The sequence below is a fragment of the Seriola dumerili genome, unplaced genomic scaffold, assembly GCF_002260705.1.
Source record: "Seriola dumerili isolate Sdu_G_001 unplaced genomic scaffold, Sdu_1.0 BDQW01000161.1, whole genome shotgun sequence".
Taxonomy (NCBI): domain Eukaryota; kingdom Metazoa; phylum Chordata; class Actinopteri; order Carangiformes; family Carangidae; genus Seriola; species Seriola dumerili.
In genome coordinates, this window is record NW_019174416.1 from 1,468,939 (window position 1) to 1,495,868 (window position 26,930).

General features: G+C 41.8%; 1 protein-coding gene across 2 annotated transcripts; it reads left to right on the forward strand.

Annotated features, from left to right (window-relative positions):
- Positions 1-14,544: 14,544 nt before the first annotated feature.
- Positions 14,545-26,891, forward strand: eda (ectodysplasin A). 2 transcript variants are annotated; one of them, XM_022751923.1, is made up of 8 exons: positions 14,545-14,996; positions 21,529-21,628; positions 23,581-23,619; positions 23,989-24,159; positions 24,507-24,541; positions 24,662-24,713; positions 25,297-25,427; positions 25,738-26,891. In XM_022751923.1, exons 1-8 carry the CDS (start codon positions 14,667-14,669, stop codon positions 25,996-25,998), a joined length of 1,119 nt encoding a protein of 372 aa, XP_022607644.1. In that variant the 5' UTR covers positions 14,545-14,666; the 3' UTR covers positions 25,999-26,891. The 2 variants fall into 2 exon arrangements, with proteins under 2 accessions (XP_022607644.1, XP_022607646.1); XM_022751925.1 differs by having other exon boundaries at positions 25,297-25,421.
- Positions 26,892-26,930: the final 39 nt, after the last annotated feature.

The window sequence follows — 26,930 nt, forward strand, 5'->3', positions numbered from 1 at the left end:
GAATTAAAATGCAAACACAACTGAAAACCCTTGACAGTATTTTAATTGCACTATTAAATCATTTCCTAATTGTACTACAGGCAGTGAGAACTGACAGTCCTAAATTAAAAAGCTGGCAGCTGCTTTAGGCTAAATTTATAAAATGTGTTATTTTTGTCCGAACATTATCAGATAAGTAATGACACTACCTGATCAGCTTATTCGCCAGATGAAGGTGTCCTCTGTGATGGCACCGTGAGGGTTATAATATGACAGGGAGCTGAGGACACATATCAGCGGTCTCTTAAGTCACACTGAGAGGAGACGCTCACACCCTCTATGTCTAACTGATACTTGCCTCATGATTCCATTACCTGGAGTGCCAGAAGGCCCATGGGACTGGAGCCATCCACAGAGCAAGCCAAGAAGCAAGTGAAGGCAGGGACGTGATGAAGGCAGGTGCTCGGTGGACGAGTGGAACATGAATATATCAAAAAGGCTTGAATGTCTCCTTCCCTGGCAAACAGATTGCCTGGGTTGGGTAGATTTCATTCCAGCCATATGCCTCAAGGATATACTGGGTCTTCTCATTTTAAGGTTCATCTTCCCTTTTTTGCATGTTCAACATTTTGTGATAATAGAGAAACTGGGTCAAACTAGCACTCTCACATTCCAGTCACATAATTTGAATGGAGGGAGAACTTTTGAGCATTTGCATTGTACTCAGGAGTGCTCGAAAGAAGAGACCAAGTTTTAATTCAGTGAGTGAACTTTGGTGACTGCAGTTTTCCAGCAGGATATGGAAGGAGTTAGTGTCTGACCACTTACACAACCGCGGTACGGGAACAGAAGAAGGGGGAACTCGTTGTAAGAATTACTCCTGCATCAAAAGCCCGTGTCTCAAAGGCAGGTTATCAAATACAAAATCTGACAATTCCAACAAAACTTTGTGCTGTGCTCACGTAAGAAGAAAAAAAGGAGAAATACAAATCCTTTGGGTTCAATATGAGAACAGGGATGCCCCAAAGTAATTTACCTAGAATGACCGAGCATATGAATAATGTACCAAGGCCATAAAATAGAAAAAGAAAGAACTTTAATGGTTTTACCTCGCCTTATACAAACTATCCCAAGAGATGTGACATTACAAAAAAAAAAATCATACGGAAACGGCAGCTACCAAAGCAATATAAGCCATAATAAACTTGCTGACTGCGGTAAATATGACTCCCATCTCAGCATGCGGTTTAACTGGTGCTGAAAGGCACTGAACTGAAGACTACACAGGCTGAAGTGACTTTCTAAAGGAACCCGTGTTTATCAATACAGAATCGTCCTTTAGAGGAGACATTAACAAAGATTTCTCAGGCAGGAGGACAGGCAAAGGGAAAATGAGTAGATGTGTGGAAGGTAGGGCGGGGGGGCGGTAGGAGTGAGAATGAAAGAGGAGAGGGGTGGTGGTGGAGTGAAGGAGGGAGACAGTGAAAGCTTGGCCGCTAGGACTGAGCTATTCTAACAGAGTGAAGACTATAGGCAGCTATTTGGATGCCACCCAGACACCTGGAGCTGTTATCAGGTTGCGGTGAGTGGGGCTTTCAGAGGGTTGTGAATGGGAAGCCGGAGCTCAGCACTAACAGGCATTTCAAGGCTCTTTTCTTCTGATGATGGTGGCGTTTTAAAGCAGGTCAAGCTGATAGGGCAGCAGCCGGGACCCCTGTGCCCCGCTCCACTTGGAGGAAAATCTGACTGAAGGATGGGCCGACTGGACTGTCAAACTGCCAGGGCAGCTCCTGGAGCCACATTACACGCACCAGGAAACAGAACAGCACATTCAGCCAATGATACATCTGCAAACATGCACATCAAGTTTTAACTGTACAGAGATGTAAACACCTGCAGAAAATAGCTGAACATACAAACATAAACAGTGACATACTCTCTCTGGTATGTCTTTTTGGTGTGAGATGTTTTTTTTAGTGTGGTTGCAAAAAAGAAAGAGAAAATCAAAAACAGTTGATATGGCAACACAAAATATTGTTACAGCAGAAAATGAAAACAACATTTTCAAACACAAACTACAAACTTTTCAGGATCTAAGAAAAACAGAAAATCTATAACTCGATTTTATAACTGGCAGCGGTGGAAGAAGTATTCAGATCTTGCAGAAGTCGTCGTGGCAAAATCTACTTTAAAGTATTAAAAGTTAAAGTACTCATTATGCAGAATGACCCCATTCAGTTTTATATTATTATACATTATAATAATGGATTACTATCATTGATGCATGAACATGGAAGAAGCATTTTAATGTTGTTGGTCATTATGTTATTCCCTAAAACTGCATCATATTAAAAGAAAAACTAGAATTACTGCCTTGCAGTTGTATCCCTCCACCACTCAGACTAAATTCAGGTTACATTCCTGTTTATCCAGAGTCATATAAAATATGAACCATTTGTGGGAAATTTTGTCATAATTGCTGTGTGAAGTCTTGAGTAATGGGCTAAAAAGTGTTTTCTGAGGTCAGCGGGACTTTGACCTTTGAACACCAAAGTCTGATCAGTTTAAACTTGAGTCCAAGTGGGCATTTGTGCAAAATTTTAAGGGATTCCCTTTAAGAGTTCTGGAGATATTGCGTTCACAAGGCCAAAATCATGTTTTCTGAGGTCACCATGACCTTGACCTTTGACCTTTGATCACCAAAATCTAATCAGTTTGTCCTTGAGAACCAAGTGAACGTTTGTGCCAAATTAGAAAGGATTCCCTAGAGGAGTTCTGGAGATATTGCGTTCACAAGGCCAAAATCATGTTTTGTGAGGTCACTGTGACCTTGACCTTTGAACTTTGACCTTTAGCCACCAAATTCTAATCACTTTGTCCTTGAGTCTAGGTGAACGTTTCTACCAAATAAAAATAAAAATTTCCCTCAAGGCATTACTGAGATATTGCGTTCACAAAAATTGTCAAAACCGTAGCACACGTTATTTTCTTAAACAAAACAGTAAGGGCCATGAATGTGTGGAAATATGAAAAGTCTTTGCACCAACAATGATTCCAGCTAGAAAGGACCAGACACATGAAATCCTGACAGTCATTCATCTTTAGCTGGTGTTCTGGCTGACTGGATCTGGAAGGAAAAGCAGAAGGAAGAAGAGGAGTAGGAGGAGGTTTTTTTTTTTTTTTTTTTCCACTGAACATTAGTCCTTGGTTCTGTCAGTCAGTGCTGATCCAGCCTTTTTGTTTCTTAGCTGATTCCTCTACTATTCCCTCTGAAATGCTAATATGGCAACTTAGTGCGCCAGCGTCAGCCTTTCCCAGCCTCACATCTTTATATCTCCTGCATGAGATCACTCTCGCTCCTCCTCGTCCTGTCCCTCTGTCTCCTCTGCTAGATGTGCAAAAAAAGTGGAGTCTAGTTCCGGCTTATTTAAAATATCTACAAACTCATGAGAAGGTCAGCAGTCATGTAAATTCTGCATCTTCCGAGACAGGAAAAACACATCAACCACATACTATTAAACACTGTACTCCTCGTCACAATTCGCCCACACAGTGACCTTTCTTTGTACTGCTCTGAAAGGAACCAATTTCAGGCACCTTTATCCGCTTTGCATGTAGATGAAAGCTATAATTTCAGCTGTTTCTCAAAACTTCCCTTGACAGTTCTTTCAGTCTACCTGAATCTCGGGGCTTGCACTCCAGAATATGAGAGAGGCTATTGCTTTCACCGTCGCAACAAATGGCGCCAATTTCTTCTCGATGCGGAAGGACACGGGCGTTTTCATCCTCCTGACAGACACATCTAACTACTCATTCATTCAAGGAAAATGAATGCGATGACAATTAAGAAAGGCCTCCGTGTATCGGTCAAAAGCAGTGCACCAGGAGCTCAAATGTGGGTGTAATAAAAGAATCTGATGGTGCCGCTGCTGTATCTAAACCTCAGATCTGACTTGTTGAGGAACTCTCAAAATTACACTTCACATTATGATTACAGAGTGCCACGTCTGCACTCTATCGGATCTGCTCTTTGGTTGGCTGACTCCTTTTCCCGGTATCTATTCTAATAAGCGGCAGAGTTAATCGAGAGCATAGACCAACACAGTTTCCCTCTGGGAGCAGCCAGGCAGTGCTGCTGACTGTGGCGCTGACAGCCAGAGAGCATTAAGCACAGGGGTACTGCCGCCCAGTGCAGGCGCTCAGTGAACCATGACGGTGTCATTTCTTTTAATAGGGCTTCTTTCTCTCTCTTTCTCTCTTTTCTTTTTCTCATAGTCTGCTTCCTCCCTCCTCTCTCTTCTTCTTCAACCATAGTTGCTTTTCTCCTTTCTTGTACTGCTGACCGTGAACTCTTCCCAGCCTCCTAAACATCCTCATTCCTACCTCTCACTTCCTTTCTTTCTTTAATCCCAGCCCTCGTTTGCCTATTTAAAATGCAAGACGTGGGGATGCAGTTGTTGCTGAGAACCCCAACGGCGTGTAGGGAACTCTAATTGGTTTGCTTAACCTTCAGAGCACAATGAGCAGGCTGTAATGAAGGCTCATGATTCATGGCCAGGTAATAAAGCTGAAGAGGGCCGTTTACCCAACAGCATGCACACACACAGATCACACACACACACACACACACACACACACACACACACACACACACACACACACACACACATACCTTAAGACGCTCTGAGTAACACACAGCTGCATATGGGATTTAACACAACATCAGGAGTGTGTTGTCAGACAGGCGTATGGTCCCTAATAAAGCCCTAAGCTATTCTACCGAGAGACTATTGAAAAGCATTCCTTCTTGGCAAGTGACTTTCATCAAAAACATGCAACCAACATGGCAACCAGGTGCGGGTAATTTAAATGCTGGATGCCAGAAGGGAAAATTATCAGGGTATGTGACAGTTGACGACATAATGTAAACGCTTTCAGGTCAGCAGCTCTGCTTGTGACACACCAAAGCTGCACAGGTTGCTCACAGGTTGTGGACAGCATGCTCCTTTCCAAATGTACATTAAATTTCACTTGCTGCAGCCTAAAGCCAAGCTACACTTCATGCAGTGTGTGTGCGTGCGTGCGTGTATGTGTGTGTGTGTGTGTGTGTGTGTGTGTGTGTGTGTGTGTCTGTTCTGGCAAAGGCCTTTCAGAGGAGGCAACATCCAGATCTTGCACCCTGATAAGACACTATATAAGAGAGCTTGGGGAAACTTGTTAGCACCACAGGGCGATGCTTCCCAGAAAGCTGAATTAGCTTGAGTGTGTATGTCAGTGCGTGTGAGTCAGTGCGTGTTTGTGTTGTGCATGTTTGATGAGGTTTTTTAATGAACTGGCGGACTCCTGGTGGATATTGCTGTGTCAGGGTATAGTCTGCCTTTTAAGGGCCTCTGAATAAGTTATGATATTTGGAGAGATAATGAGATGGAGGGAAGGAGATGGAGAGTGTGAAGGAGCTGAGATCATCATTAGAAAAGTCTTAACACAAAGTGACAGTCGGAGTTTTGAGGCACTTTTCAAGGTCAAACTGAGATATTCCAAGCAAAAAACTTGAGCTCTTTTAAACACTTTTCTACATTTGAAAGGATAAATATACTGACTTGACAATGAAAGTGTAGCTCACATTTTTCCGGTAAAAAATACTCATCTCATCAGTTTCTAACAGGCACTGGTTGAAATTTTAACTAGTTCAGATTTCCTTTACCTTTTCTATCTAATGAGAACATATTAGACCCTAACATTAAAAAAGAGCATATGATAAAAAGAACTGCAGTCCAGTCAAAGTCCACTTGTATGAGCCAATGATACAGCAACGTAGTCTGACTCTTGTGCTTCCACCTCAGCATCAGGGCTACATTTCAAATATACTCTCCCTTCAGCCTGTTTTGCCACAGACGCACTGCAAATCAGAGGAGCACTGATGCCCTGACGCACAGATGCTCTGTTTCATATAGGTGCAATGAATTATGGTCATTGTGGTTCACTAACAGGCTTTCAGGGCCTGGCAGCATTAAATCTCGATAGTTTGAAAACTAAATCATCGAGAACCTGGGGGATTCATGTATCATGGCACCTGTAATAAATCTAAAACAAAGGTTTACTTATTGGACTGTTAATTTAGCTGGTAATACATCCTGTGAAAGCCACAGTCATCTATACATAACCACTGCCTTTGCAAGCTCAGATGTAATAGAGTACTTGTTTCCACCAGTCAAGAACGCTGTGTAGAAGTAGCCTTACAGAGTGTGGAGTGGTAGTTGTTTAAATTCAGGTTCAATATCAGGTAGAGTAAGCTTCCCTAAGCTTTTCTGTGGGAACCATCTGGGAATGTTTCCCATGCAGTGGATGAGAAGGATGAGACAGCCCCAAACAGTGTTAGGTGGCCCTGTGCTTTGCTACAACAGTCAAAGGTAGTTATAACAGGCCCAGCTCATAAGTATAACCTGATATTGTTGAGGGTTGGAGAGAAAACCAGCCAGATGCAGAGCTGCATGTTGATCCAGTCCCTGTCAGAGAAGACTCTATAGCACTAACGTCAAAAGGTGCACTTTCATGACAACATAAATCGTGACGTGTGGAGGATGTTATTTCCGGGCCTTGAACTTGCCTCTGTGCTGGAGATGTTCCTGTCTTTGAGGAGGCACTTTATTAATTGGAGTCAAAGGGGTGACTTCACAATGACCAAGCCACAAAAACCTCTTAATAAAGGTTCATTTTTCCTTGTTGATTACCAGCTCTGTAATTTCTGGGCCTTTAACCTCATACTGGCCCAGAATCCATGCAGTCATGCTGATAGCATGCACTTTACTTCTTCACAGGATGGAGTATTCACTCTAAATCATCCATCCACCGGCAAGTTGTTGAACCCTACAACTCCATTCTTGGACACCACATTTCTTACCCGACAATGCAATAATATCTTTCTTAGCCACATGTACAAACATCATGTGGGAGATTGTGGATCCAGTTGTTGGAACAGGTTATGAGGCCAATGGTTTTAAACTGTAACTGGATGCTTCAGAAATAACAAAGGATTTTTCCATGAGAAGAATATTCTATTTTTAGCCATGTTAGTGGCGTAGCTCTAAGGATAGCAGTGTTGGTCTGTTTAGCACCACTTGGTCCAGATTGAACTATCTGATAAAATATTTGATGGATTGCTAGCAATTTCTTTAGAGATAGCCATGGTCCTCAGAGGATAAATGTCACTGACTTGACTTTTCATCTTACACCATCATCATGTTATCATGGACTTCATGTCCATGCTTCATGGTTGTCTGACAATTAATCGTACTGACATTGATACAGACAATCATGTTCCCCTCAGGATGAACAGTGAGTCTTTTTTTTTTTAACCTGAATCTTTCTTTCATACTTTTGCCTTCCCCCGGCAGGATAAGCACCACAAGCAGTCAAACACCCAGAGTTTAAACAAATCCTCAATTTATCACAGTTATTTATTTTTGTCTGGCCCGCACCCAAAATGTCACATATTCATTGTATAATAAAATTGTATATGCATAAATGAGCATGGTAAGTCAAATTTAAAAAAAAAAGAAAAAAAGAAAAAAAAAGAAAAACACTTGAAGGTGAAACACAGGCCCTCAACAAGAGCTTTAGCCAGGAAAAGCTGGACTTAACAGTGTTGGATCTTTTCCCCTTCTTGTCCCTCTGGTATCCTTTAGTATACACCATCACAGGTGAGCCGGGTTTGTAGACCTGCATGTAGTTTATCGACACCACGTTAAATAATGTCTGGGTATCAGAGTATAAAATTTTCAAACAAGTGTCTCTTGCTGCCTTTTAAAGCCACCAATGTGTGAAGGTGCCTGGTCCAGCAGGATTAATGCTGGTCTTTGTGTTGAGAGTTTGTTGTCAAAATAACAGAGGATTCATGCTTTAAAATGAATTAGTTCATTTCGGGTGATTGAACCTGTGCCACTTCTGCCTGGGCAATTTGATATGTTGCCCTCATGGTGTGCTGCAAACAACTTCTTTGTAAGTTGTGTTCTTTCTCTCTGGTGAACACAACAGCAATTACTTTCGGTGGTTGGCCTTTTCACACCTCCCATTCACATTTTTTTTTTTTTTTTGAGCCTGTCCATTCAGCTATTTGGAGTAAGGGGGTGAGAGGGGTTGGGCGGGGGGGTCGTATTGTTTAACTACAGCCATTTCCCAGTGAGAGACCTCAAGTCATTCATCTTGTAGAGTACAGGTGAACTCACCCCATGAGGGGAAATAAATATGAACACTGACCCGAGCAAACGGATATTTTTCTTCGCAGCAATGACTGTGGTGGGAAGCAGGGATCTAAGTTCAGAATAAGAGTGAAATTGAGGGAGAAAAAACAAGCATGACAAAGTGCACAGCTGACAGTATACGAAATGGATGAAGGTCACTGGGTCCAAGGTGAGAAATGGAAAACCATGGTATGTGAGAGTGTTAGATTATCATGATATGAAATGGTTGTGGATTCAGTGGAGTCAAATCAGGAGGGTAACAATGCAAAATATTCTTCCCATTCCAAACCAGGAGAAAATATAAGCCCGTAAAACACAAAAGACAGAAAGAAGTAAAGAAAGAGAGCAGCACAGAGAAGGAGGCTGAAGGGTAGATTACCTCTGGGTTCACCTCAGGTGTGCCTCTTGATCATGCTGTTGGTCTGGCTTAGAGATTTTGATATGGGTAGTGACTGTTTATTGAAGCTGGCAGAGGTTGTGCTCTCGGAGGTGGCAGCCTCACATGAGCCTCAGAAACAAGCAGCGTGGAAAACATCCAGGGAACAGAGAGGCCATAAACCATCATCCTGGCACATATAAAGGCTGATATAAACATGCATCTCACTCGTATTTCACCTCTTTATTGGACTCGGCTTCATAGCACATCCAAGATATACAAGTGTCTACAAGAAGATAGTCTAAATTATCTCTCTATCACTGTACCTGCTGTGAGTTACTGAGCAATTTGATGCCTAAAAACCCAAAATGTAAACATTCCTCCGATGATGGAGCTGGCAGCTAAGCATTAAAAAATCAGAGTGGGGTAATGGCCCAAAAATATTCTGACTCATATCTTATGAATTCTTCCAGTGACATTTATTTTCATTTTCTAAATCTAAAGACAGTAGGAAGAGCCTGAGCCAGATGTAATTTATTTTCTTGTTTACATACCTGTTAATCTCATACGTTTCGTCTTAGTCATTCAGTATACTTCTATTGGCTCATGTGCTGATTAATATTGGTGGCTTTAATCAATATTTTTGTATTAACAAACAATTACTCAGCTTCACAGATCGTAATAATGCCTCTCAGGCTTTCTTTGTTTTGGTTTTTCTACTCTGCAAATGTAATGTTTCGGTTCACTCTCTACACTCTCATAGTGTCACTTTCAGCCGCAGCCAGCTGCAAAAGATCTCTGATAAACCCACGTTATGTTACCTGCCCAGCACCAAACAGCAGATAGACAAAGTTAGTGACTACCTGGTAGCTGAGGAGCCACATATTTATTTAAAATATATTTAAACAAAAGCTAAAAAGAAAGTGAATACTGGACTGTTGGTGTTTATCAGGTGGCCAGAAATATGATTTTCAAATAAATGCTTAAGCTGCTTCACATTTGCTAGATGCTTAAATGGGCAAGTGTTTGCTAACGCATTCAGTATAATAACTAAGTAAGTACTTTAAAGCAGCAATAATGTAAACACAACTGAAAGAATTTTACATTTTCACCTCATAAAGTTGCTGTGTTGAACATGTTAGCAAACACTTGCCTATGTACACATTCATGGGCTATCATTAGCATTCATTTAGAGTTGTGTTTTTGTGGCCACCAGACCCCCGGAGGGAAATATCTGAGTGTTTAACAGACACATGCTCCATATGTTCACCAGCAAGTTGCTTACTTTGTCTGTTTATTGCTGGGCAGGTAGCATATGGCGACTTTTTGAAGCTTATTTGTTTGTTTGTTTGTTTTTCTCAGTATTTTTCACCTTAGCCTGTATCTTTAAGAACAACAACAACAACAACAACAAAAAACTGGTGGTTCTAATTAATTAATGCATAATCATTGGTTAATTAAGCATTAACAAGGGGAAGTGTAGTGTATGGTGTTACTCTGGTTTCTTTTGATATCTGGGAAGCAACTGATGATCAGCACAGCTCCTCACTCTGTCATGTGAGTGTGTTGTGTGTCTCACAGGTCCTCTGCTTTTCATTAATAAATTCAATTACAGAATCGTGTCTCTGCTGATGCTGCTGCAGTGTAAAAGACAAGGTTACTCCAGAGGAGTGCTGCTGAGCTTGAGGCAAGGCAAAAAATTACAGCCTTTACAGCAAAACATCACTGTTTAATAAATTGCCTTAAACAGTGAAAACCTGGCGTGTGAGAAACTGCTTTTAGAGACAGACACTTATACAAAGGGGTGTATAAAGTTTAAGGGATGGGAACTTTTGCAGTTTCACTTTAACTTGCATTGGTTATCTGGGGACTATTTGATGATATACATCATTGATTCTGAGCTGTCCCCTTGAGACTGACTCCTGCAGTCGATATTTATTGAAAGAGGAACTCAGCTTAGTACATTTATTCGATACTTTTCTTAAAGCTGCACTAATTAATATTTTTTACATTAACAATGGGTCAAATGACTGTGTAACGTGAAAGGTGCCCATTGTAGTGAAAACCCCACAGAGAATTATCACCAGAATTGACAGTTCCCCTCAGGTCTGTAGAGCGTTTTAGCATCTTTCAGTTTTGGTTTTGTGGCTCGCAACTTTACTGTCCCTCCGTCTCACTACTCGAATAGCATCGTTTCTAGCATCAGCAGGAAGCATTTTTCAACATAAAAGCTCTGATAAACCAAAATGAATGCTACTTGCCCAAGACCAAATGGCAGACAGATAAAGTTACTGATTAGCTGGTGAATGAAACAGAGCCTGTGGCAGCTTAAAGAGCCACATATTTCCCTCAGGAGACCAAAATCAGAGCTAAAAGAAGAGTTAAAATCGGACTGGAAACATGACTCTGAATGCTAATGTTGCTCTGTTCTTTGTTCAGCGTCTAATTAGGCAACTGTTCTCTATCACTTTATACTAGTACTCCACTATATTTATGAGGAAACATTAGACTTTTCTAAAAAAAACTGTGTATTTATTTGAGAGCTGTAGCTGCCAACACTGCTGATTTTAAATCTACATATGATAATGTTAATTCTGTTTAGAAAATGTGATGCATTGTTATAGCTTAGGATTTAAAAATAGTACCTCCACCAGCTACAACATGAAAAATGATGGACATGTAAATTTGTCAGTAATAATTATAAAAATACTAATTTAACACTGAGAGGTATCACACTTTTACTTTTGATATTCTAAGAAAATGTTGCTGGTAATTCTTGTGGCATTTACTTGAGTAAGAATGAATGCAGGAATTTTACTTGTAAAAGAGTATTTATACATTGTAGTATTGCTACTTAAGTAAAAGATCTGAATACCCCATGTTTGCTGCCTGTACCTGCACTATCCATTAAAGGCACGACTTGTAAAGAACAATATAAAAACAAAGACAGTGAATGAATAAATCCTATTCTAAAATGGTATTGTTTGCTGATTCCCCTGAACATGCCTTAAAAAAACACACAGAGCAACCCTATGCATGCTAAAAACGCCACTAAACTGCACCAATTCTGTGTGGAATAAAAAATAATCAATTAAGTTTACCCACAGCATTTTTACACTGAGTTGCACACAACAGTCAGCAAATAGAAAGAAGCAGAGGGAGCGAGGTGATGGCACAAAAGCAGCACAGTACAAAAAGACAGAGAGAGAGAGACAGACGAGAGAGAGAGAGAGAGAGAGAGAGGTAAAGAGAGCTCTCCGGTCTTTCATAAGTACTCTTAAGACAGACACCCACAATGAGAATAAATTAATCATTGTTCAGGGAAATGGGAGACATGGTCCAATTTACAGGAGATTTATAGGTAGGAAATCAAATGCCACAGCATATCAATTAGCCAAGGTTACACCTCCACAATCCAATGTGCAGAAACAATGACACCAGAGAAGGTAATATATGGGTGGGGAGGTCTAACACAATTTACTGTGATATGTAACAGTATTATTCTATTAGCTTTGAATGACTTTAGCTCATATGTGATTCCTAATAATTGCAATTGAAAGTTGGTTTTGATTTGTGCTCTTTTATCAATGAGTATAAGAGAAAGGATACATTTACAGATAGCACCTCTTTAGCAGAGACCAAGCAGCCATCATCCTCCAACAGCTTGTTGAAGCCACAAGCCTCAGCCCACCAGTCAGCTCTCCGTGGTAAAATATATGTGCCTATTCCTCCTGCAAAACTCTATCATCTGGCAGGGAAAGCCTCTAAATCTTGTTATAAGCTCAGAGAGGATAGAGTGGCACACCATTTATGAACGCTGCACTGAAGCCCAGGGGATGTTATAAGAATTATTATTGCTCTTTTCGATGCCAAAAAAAACCCCAATCATGACAAAACTGATTTTAATTGTCACAGGTTTTAATGTTGTGTCGTCTGAGACAAGGAAACACGGAGGTGACTCAAACAGTGGCATTATGTCAAGTTCGACCTTTTCCTCAGGGCCGCCTGACCTCTTCTTCACACAAAAACAAACAATGACAAATGATTTACAATTAAATTTGATGGAGGGAAAAGCCTAAAGCAACTCCTCTTACATACACGAGCCATTTTTAAAAATGGGCTGAAATTATGGTGCATGTGAGATGCATGTGCCTAACTATTCCAGTCCTGAATTATCTGCCTCTCAAAGTCATTGTGCCTTCTGCTTGGATGAAAAGCGTGGCAAACATGCTTAGGCTGAGCCCTCAGTCACAGGCCCTGTGAGGGTTACTTTGAATGTCTTTTTCTCTTCGATTTCACTATCTTATAGTCTAACAATGGAGACGTGACTTCCCGGGAGAGAAAGAAGGAAGATCTTCATCTGAGATCAATAGTGGACAGAGAAACTATAAAAAGCTAAACACACGGAACATAAAAAACAGAATGTATTTAAATTTAATTATTCAACCAATATCAAGCTATTTTATGTTTTAAATTCAAGTTCATAAAAACACTGGTATGCAGTGTTATTGATTTATGGCTTGGCAATGCTGCCCTTCAGTGGCAGCTGACTAGAATCACTTTTTTCGGCACAAGAGGAATGTAACTGGTCATGCTGAGGAGAAAAAGGCTGTGATGCAGGGGCAGTAAGGTCAGAATAAACCCAGAGAAATATAGTAACAGACTCTCACCTTCTTATAGTAATCAACTTCATGCTGAAAACATTTCACAGTGATGAAATAACCTTTTTCTGATCTCCAAAAGTCATTCTTCTCAATTATTTCCAACCACAATACCAAGTGAAAACCAGCAATTAATCAGCGTGAGCTCATATCATGAAAGAGCGTACCTCTCTGTAGGTCAAGTGCAGGCAAATGTCAGATTTTGTCCCAAAGAAATAAAGACAGATGTTTTGTGGCACTTGCCCGAAAACTAATCTAAGCTGGCATTCCATCAAGCGCCTGAGTTTCAGCCCCGCTCAGTGCACCGGTTTCATCATCTCAAGCCTCAAGGACGGACTGATCTGCAGGCTACCTCTGGTTTCTTGCCTCAGAGATCAAAGTGTCTACATCTGAAAAGAACAAAACTACGGTCGGCTTTTGGATGTTGAAAACGTGGAAACCACAGTGCCACATTCAATCTTGTTAAAGCATTGTCCTCAGCTGGCTTTTTTGAAAACATAAATGTCAAACTATTCCCCCAGTCCAGCTGAGTGACACGTGTTTAGAGTATTTGATGGTGCTGTACACAGAGTGGTGCTGACCTCATTGTGACACTGATTCTCTTCCAGGGCTGCTATCACATTGTTGAGACTGACAGGGTCCAGATGCAATGAAATATAATTATATAATGTGTAGTCTGTTTAAGAGTATAATTTGTAATACTTTTCCACCCTTTGATGATATGATGAAATCATCAACCGCTTGTTCTTTTTCAATAACAACACTGGGCAATATTTACTAGGGATTTGAATCAATTCTTCACACATGACCACCACTCCATGCACCACCACCCATGTGCCACCCACACACAACAAAACAAAGCGCCAAACAAAGCACACCCATGAAAAATGGCACGTCCAAAACCTAAAACACATAAAACACATGCATAAACAATATACATTACATAAGTGACCGCCCCTTCCCATTCACACTCACACGACAGAGGATAAATCAATTTAGGAGGATCACGGAATGTGTTTTCTAAAGTGCTGAATAATAATCACACAAGACTGTGAACGGCAAACAGATATAAAGTAGTGAATATTCTCACAACATCCTCTCAGTATCAGCATCCCACAGGAGTTGCAGCAGCTCCCTTTGTCCGTTAGGTGTCGCTCGACTACTACACCTAGGTGCATCCAGCCCTCAACCTCTGGCCCGGATCGTCTGGGCTCGTAATTGTCCCGGACCAATCACAGAGGAGGTAGGCGGGTCTCCATTGTTACTACAGATACTCGAAGAAGTTTGCGTCGACCTGCTGCTGCTGCTGCACCTATGAGTCTCCACGTTAATGAATAGCCGCGGCCCGCGCGAGACATACGAGCTGATTATGCCGAGATAAAGAGCATCTGACTCGCGCTCCGTCCGATAATGGCATGCGATGGTTCACCCGCGGAGGATTTCCCGGGCAAAGTGATGCCCAGAGCGGCTCCCTGCACGTGCAACAAGAAGTGCAGGAGTCGGAGCAGCAGTGTCGTCTTCCTGGGATTATTCCTGCTGTCGCTGTCTCTGCACGCTGTCACCCTCGTCTGCTATTTGGACCTGCGGTCCGAAGTCAAAAGGGAAATTATCCACCAGAAGCGGGACTCCATGTTGACACTTGCGGGGAGTGACCTGGCTGACCCGGCGGCGGTGCTCTCCTCGCCTGGCCACCCGCGACTGGACTCCGGCAGCAGCCGCGGCGGAGGAGAGGGTCATGAGGTAAAAACATCCAACAATAAAATGAAACCGTAAAAAAAATTGAAAAAAAAAAACACAAAGCTAAATGAAGATCAGCTTCTTTAACACGACATTGTTTTCATTCCTCACACGGAGGCAGTTCGTGTTCATTCACCTCCGTTCAGTCCTCCTGTTCCCGTATCACGGTGTCAGGTTTTGTGTCTGTGCTCTGTTATGGCATGTTTCTGGGCAACTTATTTTACAGTAGCCTGTCACGAAGTTTTGCCAGCTCCGTTTACACACAAATATGTTTTTGAATTATCGCTCCCGTGTGCGTGATTCAGCCTCTTTGGGCAAAGATGCGCAGAGGTATAAGCTTCAAGTCTGTCACCTGGCCAATGTTGAGGTAAACACATCCAGGGGGGTGGGGGGGTGGGGGGGTATATCAAGGAAGTTAGGATAGTATGGTCCAAATTCTACCTTAACAAAACAAGAACCTGACTTTTAAACAATGTCCTTCAGTAAAATAATTCACATCTGAAATGACTTTTATTTTTCTGTAATCAAACCACATTTAACTCAATTTGTCTTGTTTCCAGAGCTCCCCCTCAGCAGACAGAGGTTGATGTTAAAAACGTAGGCAGGCTGCCCAGCTGGATTCACAGAGATGGGTCAGTCAGTGTGCTCGAGCAGGTGGACGGAAAATTAACTGGATCACCAGCAGGTGCAAAGCCCAAGGGCTGATGTAAATTCATCAGGACTTAGATGGGGCAGTTGGTACTTGGAGCAGAGCCAGCCCGTCTCACATGTGTTTTCTTTTCTGGCAGCGGGCTGATTGAATGTTCATTGTGTTGTCTGTGGCTTTGGCAACAGCCCCACCACCACCAGCACCGCCACACACTCCCTAATTTCATCAGTACAAAGGGACCAAGTGTAGGTCTCAACTTTGCATTGCTTGCTCAATTAGCTCATATGTCACCAGTTGTGTAACCTTTTTTGCAGAGAAATTGATCCTCTGTGTGTGGAGCATTGGCTGGACATTTCGCTGTGCAGAACCGTCTACTTGATAGTCATTCAGAGGAATTTAGGTTATTAAGGATGGAGGCGTTTATTTCTCCGTAGGAAAGTATTGGGGCTTGCTCTGTAACATTTTCCTTTCACAAGTGGGAAGCTCAACCTATTCATTTAGTCCTTAGTGTGTCCTTTGCTAAGCTTATTTTAGATAGTAGCGGTTTCCCTGGTTAGGACCGAGTTAGATGGGCCTGGTATTCAACCCAGATGGTGACGCTTCATGAGGTGAAAGACTGTAGCCCAGCTGTAAATATTTAACAGCGCTGTGATGCTGTCCTTGCCAGATGTCTGCATTAAACAACTCTGATTACACATCCCACAGTTTACATAGTTGGAGAAACAGGAGCATGTGGCATTTGGACGCAGCGGCCGCACTTGTTAGCTTTTCAGGCATTTCCTTTGAAGAATCCCTTTTGTACAGCTAAAAATTGTTTATTGGATTTTTCACACAGCTCTTCATCAAAGGCACTTCAGCAGCATCAGTGAAATTTGATGTGATGTGCAGGTATACAGACAAGTGTAACAGTACATGACAAGTCTAACTCGAAAACAAAGACAAGCTTAAACAATCAGGTATAGGAACAAATATACAAACATAGGCATAGGCCTTGTCTTGAAATATCAGTAGTGTGTGACCTCTCTTCAGATGGACTTGTTCTGATTTGCGGTTGAGTTTTATTTTGTAAAATACAAATGGTGTGGTTCCTCATCATGCAAAAACAGCTTTGCACACTGAATTTAGTGCGTGTCAGCTTTCAACTGGGCTGGTCAGCGTCAAGCATAAATCAACCTTGGTAAACAGTGCACCCAGTGGAAATCAAGACACTTTTTTGGCACAACTGTCTTGTTTAGTGGCTTCTTGAGTTAAACAGAGTGGAAAGAGAACTTTTGCTCAATTCAGATTACGGTATTATGGAGGATGAAGCTTCTTTTAACTGGAAAAAAAAAAGAAAGATTAAAATAGAAAGTTTTAAGCTGTAAATATCAAAACTGCTTATTGATAGCAGCAAAGTTTTTTCTTCTGTAAATGTTTTAATGCATACGTTTATGGTTCCTTTGGCTCCAGTTTACAGTCCTGTGTTTTATTCTGGAGGCAAATTTAGTTTTAGTCTAGTGGCATTAAATTTTAGTTTTATTATTGTTCAGATCTTAATACATTTTTATCTAATTTTTGTCTTCTTGTACTTCAACCACACCCCGTCACTTGTTTTACAGTCTTCTGCTGAAGTGGAGCAGTTAGGATCAGGTGTTTTGTACTGAAACTTGGAATAATTTATAGGTACACACCTGATCTGAAGAGAGTTATTGTGGCCAAATAAGGACCTTGGCTGTATAAGCTGTAATGCTCCAAGTCTCTAATCAGTTTTGAGAATCTCTGTGTGAACAGAAGAGGGACTGCTTGTAACTTGATTTGTGGGGTGGTGTGAAGCAAATAAAGAAAACAAGACACAACAGCAAATGCTATCAAACCAAATTTGTAACAATATAACACAATTTGAGCCTATCTATACTTGACAGGATACCTATAAAAATTTTATTTCATCTGTTTTCTCAGATGTAAGAGCTGAAATAGAAACGGTATTGCTCTGTTATCTAAACTGCCACTTGAAAGGTTTATAGATCCTCTGATATTTCCCCAGCAATAAGACTCACTGTAACAGGAAAATATAGAATAAAAGCGTCAGGAACACGTTGGTGAGGTCTTTGTTGGAGAAATTCACTCATTTCTGACCTGCAGTTAAACGTTATGTACCACTTAACATCTCACACTTTTTCAGATGCCTGTAGTTGCTTCTTAATGAGAGCAGATGATCTGGTCATTTACGATGTGGGTCTGGGAAGTGAACAAACACTCGTCCACTCAACAGTCACAGTTGGTATGCCCTTGAGCAAGGCAGTAAATCCCAGCTGTCCGGTAGATCTGCCCAGTTCCCAACAGTAAAAAGCCCCTCCCAGGTGTGTGTTGCTCTGAAGTGCGAGGTACGAGTGTGATGCAGGGCATGAGTGAATTAGTGTCACTCACAGTCGGCCGACCTCAGTAAGTAAAACATAATGAAATTCAATCCACAGAATTGTGTTAGCTCGGATTGTGTTTTCTTCTTGAGCCTAACATTTTTCTTACAACCCTTATATGAAATAATTTTCTCCTCTGAAGTATGCCTTCAAAGCCTCACAAAGAACAGATGCTGAAACATCTGGAGTCTAGTTAACGGCTATTAAAAAAGTCAGTTTGATGGGACACAAAGTCCTCAGCAGCATACATGCTCTGGGGGTCCGGGGTGGGCTATCACCCACATGTACTTTAATTGTGACCAGTGCATGATTAGTTCAAATGGCAGTATCATATGTACAGATAGAGCAAGCCTACATATCAGGGTTTAATCAGTGTGGGCACAAGTGTCATAAAAGTATAAGGCAGGGGAGGTAGAAACATCAGCGATAAGAGGCTGCAAACGTTTCCATATAAGACTGAATTGTCTTGACAGACAGATGAAGTAGACGCCCAGTAAAGATTAAGTCCAGAGTCACAAACATCCACCAAAATAATAAATTCTCAAGGCATTCACGGCACTGAGCTCGGCATCACTTTGCCAGCAAGTGTTGCAAGAATCTGAAATGTGACTGGCTGCTGACAGGCAACATTTCCCTTAGGTTGAGCTCCACAGCTTTTTTTTCGATGACAATCTATGGAAGCTGTTATTAAATTACCCAAGTTATGGTTTGAAACACATGGCCTTCGAGAGAACAGTGTGTGATATTGGCTGAGGCAGGGACACTCCTTTTTGGTGATATTTAAGAGGAAAACACGCTGTCATTGTTCTGCCCAGGAGTGTGAATCACAGGAGTATTATGAGACTTGAGTTCTCAAACAGTATGCATGCCATTAAAGTTAGTAATGCCTGTACTGCGGTGATGGGCACCCATCTGGCACCCTTAGCCACCAGCCCTCAGTTTCACCTCCTCAACTTTTGTAACCTCACATTCTTAACCGCAATTTAGTGATGAAATCTTGGACGAGCTGTGGAAATTAGAGGCATTACTGTTGCCACAAATGTCTGTTTGTGGAGAAAATGTGAGCTTGAAGCAGGTCTGAAGGCATGATGGTTTAAGAATAAACAAGCTCTTGCATTTTATTACCATAATCAGTTTGAAATGGTATGAATGTCAGGGAATTTCAGTAGTATAAGTGCAGAGAAGGGTAGAAATAAAAGCTGTAATAGGAAGTGTTAATAGGGCAAAAAGAAATCTTGTGATCAGAAAATTACACATCCCTGAGGTGACTGAATTTTAGTCATATCCTCACGGAGCAACGGGGAATCGCGTCTTGTGAGCGTAACAGCACCCCCCCACGCTTTGAAGATTTGAAAGCCCTCTAATTAATAGCATTTTTTTTCCCTCGTGCTGAAAAAGAATGGTTTACTCAATAGTTGGCACTTGGCATACATACCAACACATTGTCATCCTGATTTACTGTAACTCTGCGTGCCTTTGAAGGGTATGAAGGCTGTAAATGTTGTAATGAAGTGAAATGAAGCAAAGAAGGGCACAAAACCATTTCTTATAGTCGTATAATGGTATACTTTTTTTCTTTTCTTTTTTTCTTTAAATCACTTAGTTGCCTTCATCTTCAACACCAGCCACACCAGTTTGGTGGTAGCCTAGCAGATTGCTTGTTTGTTTTTTGTCGTTCTGCTGGAGCTTAATCTCGGGCCAGAAATTGGCTGTTGAATCATTTTTGGCTGTCAGAACAGACGAAAGTGTAATGCCATATGCCTGAACATACACCCAGAATCCTTTGAGAGGTAAAAGCCCCCTATATGCCAACAGCTGGAGAGGAGATGTGGAGACACCTGCGCACCAAATGAACAGCAAACGTCGCTGCTTGCGGGAACATCTGGAGGTCTGTGTGTGTCGATAAACCATTCCAACACATACTCCTCCATCAGGCTGGAATTCCCGTGCTTATAAGGTCAGACATGGCTGGCAGCTGGTCAGGGATGTAGACTTTAAATACTCTGAGCTTGCCCAACACAGCCAGCGGGGGGTGTTTGACATGATACAGCTCATCCTTCACCGCAGGGGGGGGTTCCCACATCTGAGACGAGGTATAGAAGAAACTCGAAACATAACTTTTCTTGTCTGTCTTCTTACGATCTTTCAGTGGCTCTGCTCGAAAACCACACAAAGAGGCACTGGGAGTTCACGCTGCTTTCGGGAGAAGGAGATTTCTCGCCGGCGGGGGGGGGGGGGTTTAACAACTATGTTTACTTGAGCTTCACTGATGGAAACATGGAATATGTCATCTCATATCCTCAACTGGGATAAACCCCCCATGGAACGAGAGAGGTCAAAGTGTCTGTCAGTAACCATGTCTGATTCATTCGCCGCAGAATGAATGATACATTGGTATTTATTATCTTTTGATCCATGCTAAGGTGCTGCACGTGTCACTGCTTTGGAGATGTCAGTTACACAAACTCCAAGCAGATGTCCAGCACAATACAAGCTGTCTGGTCGTCTGTCCTCAGCCTTTTATACCTCACGCTCTTACCATTATTTATGCTGACACTCCAAAGTGTGACCGAAAGTGATCTCGTAATATTGCGAGGCTCGACGAAAAGAGGGCTTTGGGTGGCCTTGTTGTGTTTCCAGTGCCGCGTTCCTTTGTCTATCGGGTTCTGGGAATCCTCCAAGGAGATGTGATCACAAACTGGCTCTTCTAACAGAAAGTGACTTTGAACAATCTGCGTTTTTTAGACTCCAAATCCTGTGCATGAAATATTTTGTTGTCAGAGCCGTTCATGTCTCGAGCGTGCCACAGTCAGGTCAGCACGTCCCACAGAGTTCATGTGAATGTAGGTCAACCAGAACCAGTCACATAAGAACACAGGCATGCGGTTTGTCCCGCCACTCGCTGGCCCATGGGAACACCCTACCACTGTAGCATAGCCTTTTTCCTGTTTTTAGGGATGAGCTCAGACCAGCTCCATCAGATCCTTTTCTTTCTTCTCCCCGTTGTTTTAGCTTATTCACGCTATCTCTGAATAGGGTTGGGACCAGGTGCCATGTGAATGGGTATTGCTCTCAGATTAACCACAATTCATACCCTCCTTTTGTATAAAAAGGTGAATTTTAGAGCAGTCGTGTCCAGGTGACTGTCTCAAACGGCAGAAACACAGACAAAAGTGACTTGGGTTACAGGATAGGTTACAGCCCCAGTGGGACAGACAATGACTTGGCCACAAATGAATGTGCTGGCTGACAGTGTCTCACATCTTTTCAAATGTCCCAAGTTGTCCCTGTGCAAACATTATACCCCAAGAATAGAAAGGCCACTTGAAACATGGGTTTCGCTCTCAAAAACTTGTATCACTCATTGCTTTTGTTTCCTTCATGGAATTAATATAAGGTGGTCTCTGTGTCCACGGTGAGTAATCACTCTCGAATTTTATGCAATAGGAATTTTCAATATTTTCTAATATTTTCTTTTGTTTTTCACCAGGAGAGGTTACTGCACAGAAATAGCGACTTCCATGCCACAGAGGATAACAGGGGCATAACTCAGCGAGCGAAAAGGAGTCCCGGCAAGCAGCCAGAGACAGGTACCAGGTTTTTTTTTTTTTCCTTCAGGATTTATCATCATGTTGTGTCTCTTATCCTCACACCTTGACACAGACATATGCTGATACTTAAGCTTTATTGTCTCCCCATCTATATTTTTCAGGCTCTAACTTTAAATTCAGTACATTTAATGATGAAAAAACACACACACACACACTCTGCTCTCTGGTGCACCTGCATCAGTCTATTTTCTGGATATGTACCAAACAAGCAAGAGGTTTCTGTAACTTTTGTGTGTTTGGAGGAGATTCAGTACAGTGTAAATAACCGGCTTATGGTGGGCTTAAGGCTGTTAAATTTTGAAAACAGTTTGTTAATGGTTTCTCACTTTTTTGTGGAATTGATTTTTTACTGCTCTGTGCTGCACCACATAATGTTGCTGAGTTTATAGAGCAAGAGATTAAATAGAATGGGACTGATTATTACTTGGATAGCAAACAAGGACAACAAGGGGTTTGGGAGGGTTTCACCAATTTGAAACAGACAGCAAAGCCCGCATTGATTTCCCCCATCTCAAAATAATATCAGGTCCCCAAAATATCTTTTGTATCTGTCAGCTAAGCAGATTAAGGCTTTGGAATCCATCTGTGTTATCGGTCAGGCCCAAACTGTCAGAAAATAAGACAAAAAAAAAAAAAAACATCACTTTTGAGAACAAGGTCATTTTACAGAACCAGGTGGGTGTATGGGCTATCATCTGAGACTTTGATGGCTTTCATTAATTCCACCAAATTGATAAATCATAATCAATAGCTCCACAGAAAACCATCTGGCCAATATGTCTGAATTTGCTTTTGTAGTTTTTGTTTAGAATGTGAGCTATGCAAATAAAAAAGCAAAGCCTTTGAAGTTTCATGTCTGAGTGCAACAAGTGCAGCATGATCACAAGGCATTCCAATGTCTGTGGCGTGACACTGAATACTTGGGGGGAAGTTTAGTGATTGTGTTTAAATTAGAAGAAAAAACTCACCTTTGAGACTTTCTACATAAATCAGCAAAGTCCCGAGCCTCTAAACACTAATCATTCCCAGGTCTCTCCTCTGCTCTCAGCGCACAGACAAAGGCTTTTGTAATCTCAGCCTTAGATGTGTGTTTGTGTGTGTGTGTGTGTGTGTGTGTGAGTGTGTGAGTGTGTGAGTGTGTGCGCGCGTGCGTGTGTGTGCGCGCGTGTGCTTGTGTGTGTGCACGCGTGTGTGTGTGTGTGTGTGTGTGTGTGTTCTCAGCACTCCTAACGGGCACCAGATTCCAGATAGGGCTGCTCGTTAAGAGAAATCTATGCGGATGCATCCAGTCATTTAGCCAGAGGAGAAACACTGGCCATATGTTTGAGGGGGACTCAAACTGTGAGGTTTTAAGGTTAAATGGCCTTTGTAGTTGTAATGACATGGTAAACACAAGAACAGCGAGACGGCTTTTTGAAAAGGATTCTTCAGCTGCACACGGAGCAGACACACACGCAGCAGCACACTAAGTGCATTTTGTCTTTCAAGCACTGACATAGATGCCCCACCAACATCCATGCACGCACACACATACACATGGTTGTAAAGGGGAGACACACACACACACACACACACACACGCACACACACACACTTTCATCTACATTCTCCATCTGGGCTTAATTCAAAGAAAAGGATTTTGGCAGGATAAAGTATCTCTCTAATGATCTTCTCCAGTTCCACTGCCTGTGAATGCTTAAGGCACTTGTTCATACAGAGGAGGTGAAACCACACTTACAAATTACTACACTAGAAGATACCACAGACTGACATACCTCCACTCCAGTGTTCAGCGCACAACATCTGAATCTGTTATTTTAGCCTATTTAGGATACCTACATGGAATGAGCTGGATACCCGAGATGTTATCTGAGATGATAATTGTTCAGGAGACCATTTCAAGCTTAATCACACTGTTTTTGTTTCTTACAGAATCGACAGGAAAGGAAAAAAGGAAAGAGAAGAAAAAAGGTATTTCAAAATTCAGCCTAAATTTCACTTCCCACTTTTTTTGGTATTGTTTAGACTGCAACCTGCCGTCAGGTTTCTGGAAGTGTTCTTGAGATGTCATCCAAAATCCAGTCATGGTGTTTGCTTAAAGTAAATGACAAGCTTTCAATATTTGACTCTGTCCGACCTGAAAAAATTCTGATATTATTCCCGACTCTTGCGGCCCTTCATATCAGAGTTTACAGTCTGTACAGAAGTTGAGTGGATCGTAAAGCCCTTGGAGGCAAATTTGTTATTTTGGCTTTTATAAATGAAACTGATTTGACAGTCAAAAGATTAACATCCTCGGTTTTTCAGTTTGCCAACCATTTTTGCTTTCTCTCTTTACAGGGAAGAAAAGGTCTGTGCCGGGGCCCCCTGGTCCCCCTGGTCCCCCGGGCCCACAGGGGCCACCGGGCATCCCTGGAATCCCCGGTATTCCAGGAAGCATCGGTGTGGGGCCTGCAGGACCCCCTGGACCTCCTGGGCCACAGGGACCTCCGGGCGCGCAAGGTCCAGCAGGTATAAAACTTAAAATAGAAATGACACGATAACACGCTGAGATAGCCAAAACTCAAGCCAGAGATCCTGAAAACACCCAAAAGTTGAGAGATTTGTTCTTAGATTACAGTATTTTCCTGAAAGTAGAGATATTCCCACACTAGAAGGGGCTCAAGTTGTCAAAATCGATGAACTCATTGTCTGCACAGTGTGAGTTACTGATTCAGGATGTCAAACACTGTGTGGGATAGCAGTGATCTATCTTCAAACTATGTCAGTGTTTGTTTTGCTTTAATCTTCATCACTTCTTTGTTCCTCTGCCATGTTGAAGGCCAGAATTTTATCATGTCTCTCTCCTGTTGTTGCAGGGGTACTCGATAAGACGAAAACAAAGGAATTCCAGGTAGAGTGTGTCACCTATTGAAATTTAATTTTATCCCACACTAAATCCCAGATAAAACAGCCATTCTCCTGTTTTAATGTGTGTCCAGATTAGTCACCAGAGATCTTTTTTGTTTTTCAGCCTGCAGTCGTTCATTTACAAGGGCAGGAAACAACCATCCAAGTTAGAGAAGGTGGGGCCTTCTGTCTGTGCTCATTTGTAGTTACACCACTGTGTTTGACACAAAACAATAAACATGTGTAATCGCTGTCAAAGTCCTGGATCCGCAACTGTACTAATACACGTGACTGCTTAACCTCAACACCTTGTTTTGGCTACATTTGGTTGATTTTTAAAATGTTTACGCCAGATATTCTTTTCTTTATTTGATCACCCTATGGAAAGTTGATGCAGTCACCTACAGAACCTAAGATCTTATGGTTTAGAGGGCTAAATGTTAATATCAATATTTACTGAAAGATTATGTAAGATTATAGTAACCCTAATGTAATCCTATAGCTATTAGAGGATTAGCAAACAGTTATAGGCTTATGTTTTAAGTCAGGCCCATGTTAACTCAGGTCAGGAGCAGAAGCCTCGCATGCTAGCAGGCTCAGCTTACCCTGCATCAGTCAGTCTGTCTGAAATGAGTGTAAGCATCATTAGCAGGTTTATATTTTCTGTCAGTGATGAGCTCTGGTTGTAGTTAAACCCTGCTGAAAGCTGTTTATGTTGACTGCTTGCCTCTTTGTTTTTGTTTGTTGTGACATGTTTAGATCTGTCTGAAGGCATCCTTAGGAACTGGAAGATGGTGTCCATCCATCACCGCGTGTTTAAAATGCACCCTCGCTCTGGAGAGCTAGAGGTGCTGTTGGACGGTGTCTACTTCATATATAGTCAGGTAGAAGTGAGTACGGTCCTTGACGTAACTCTTAAAATTTACAGTTCAGAGTCAAAAGAACTGGCAGTTGTTCTGTAGTTAAGCTTAAAAACCTGCTCGCTTTGCTTATCTGTAATTTCTTTGATTTATATTATGAGACATATTTCTTTTTCCCCACTCCCTGTGGCTAAATGTGAAGCTCTATAACTCAAATCCTTGTCGGCCACTCTGATATTCCAGCTGTTTCAGCTTTAAATGAGCTCTTAAATATTATGTGGACTTGTTTTGACTACCCCTCTCAGTCTTTTGTGAATTTTATGTCTCCCTTCTCCACCAGGTGTACTACCTCAACTTCACCGACATTGCCAGCTATGAGGTGATGGTGGACTCCAACCCGTTCCTCCGCTGCACCTGCAGCATCGAGACAGGCCAACGCAAGTTCAACACCTGCTACACGGCTGGGGTGAGCCTGCTTCGCGCCGGCCAGAGGATCTCCATACGCATAGTGTACGAGGACACACTCATCAGTATGACCAACCACACCACCTTCCTGGGAAGTGTCAGACTAGGAGAGGCTCCATCTGCTGGACAGAACTGATAACTACACAGCCACCAGGCCTCCACAGAAATGAAAAAGTTGCTCACAACGGTCAAATCAGTCCAGAGTGATACTGTCCTACCATTCTGCCTGATCTAGGATTTATGAATTGATTAGAACTGTTTTTAGAAGCAACTTCTAGCCCGTGTCTTGCCCCTGTTTAGAGGGCACTTAAATCCTCTAGGTTATTAAAGTTGAGGGAGCCCCTGGGTGACTTTAGTTCACGTTCACAGCTCTGTATTAAAAAGGACAATATAGACTGTTATGGTTCCCCTCACATTGATTCTGTGCAAAGAGATCAGCCTTGATGAGCCACGTGTCCTCATCAAACAAAGGTTTCTATTTATAGTCACCATTTTGTGTCAATACAGACAGCATCTCTCTTTATAACAAGGAAGGACACTGCGCTGACAGATACTTAATATTTACATACTTTTAAGTGCTGTTGAATGATAATCTTGTATCTCCAAAAACACCAGCTATTTGAAATGTTTTATTTGCAGTTTGTATACTTGGCCTTTTTAATTAATTTAATTATATTAACAGTTATAAGTGAGTGGTTTAACAAGGGGTTTAAAGCTCCATATGCCCCTGGGTTATAAAAATGATTAAAAGAGCATATAAATGTTCAAAGCAAGGACAAAGGTATCTATGCAAAGCTGAGAAACCCCATTAAAACTGGATTTATAAGGTATTCACAGAGCAACAGCACTATATATTTTGCACACATTTGCACTACAGCATCCCTGCAGAATACCAGTGATATGTTTTGTTACAGTGCTATTGTTTAGTTACCATATGAGTGAATCCATGTGGAAAACTGATAGTTGTTTATACGTCTCTGTACATATTGTATATAAAATGGGATATACTTTTGTAAATGGAGTTGATTGATGGATTAAAATGTTTCATTTTCTGTCTAAAGGCATTTG

Bases quoted from the DNA above. Each gene is read 5' to 3' on its own strand.
- eda (XM_022751923.1), top strand. From the start codon at position 14,667: ATGGCATGCGATGGTTCACCCGCGGAGGATTTCCCGGGCAAAGTGATG. The intron at 21,629-23,580 runs GTACCAGGTTTT...TGTTTCTTACAG, and splicing joins CGGCAAGCAGCCAGAGACAG to AATCGACAGGAAAGGAAAAA. The intron at 24,714-25,296 runs GTGGGGCCTTCT...TGACATGTTTAG, and splicing joins AACCATCCAAGTTAGAGAAG to ATCTGTCTGAAGGCATCCTT.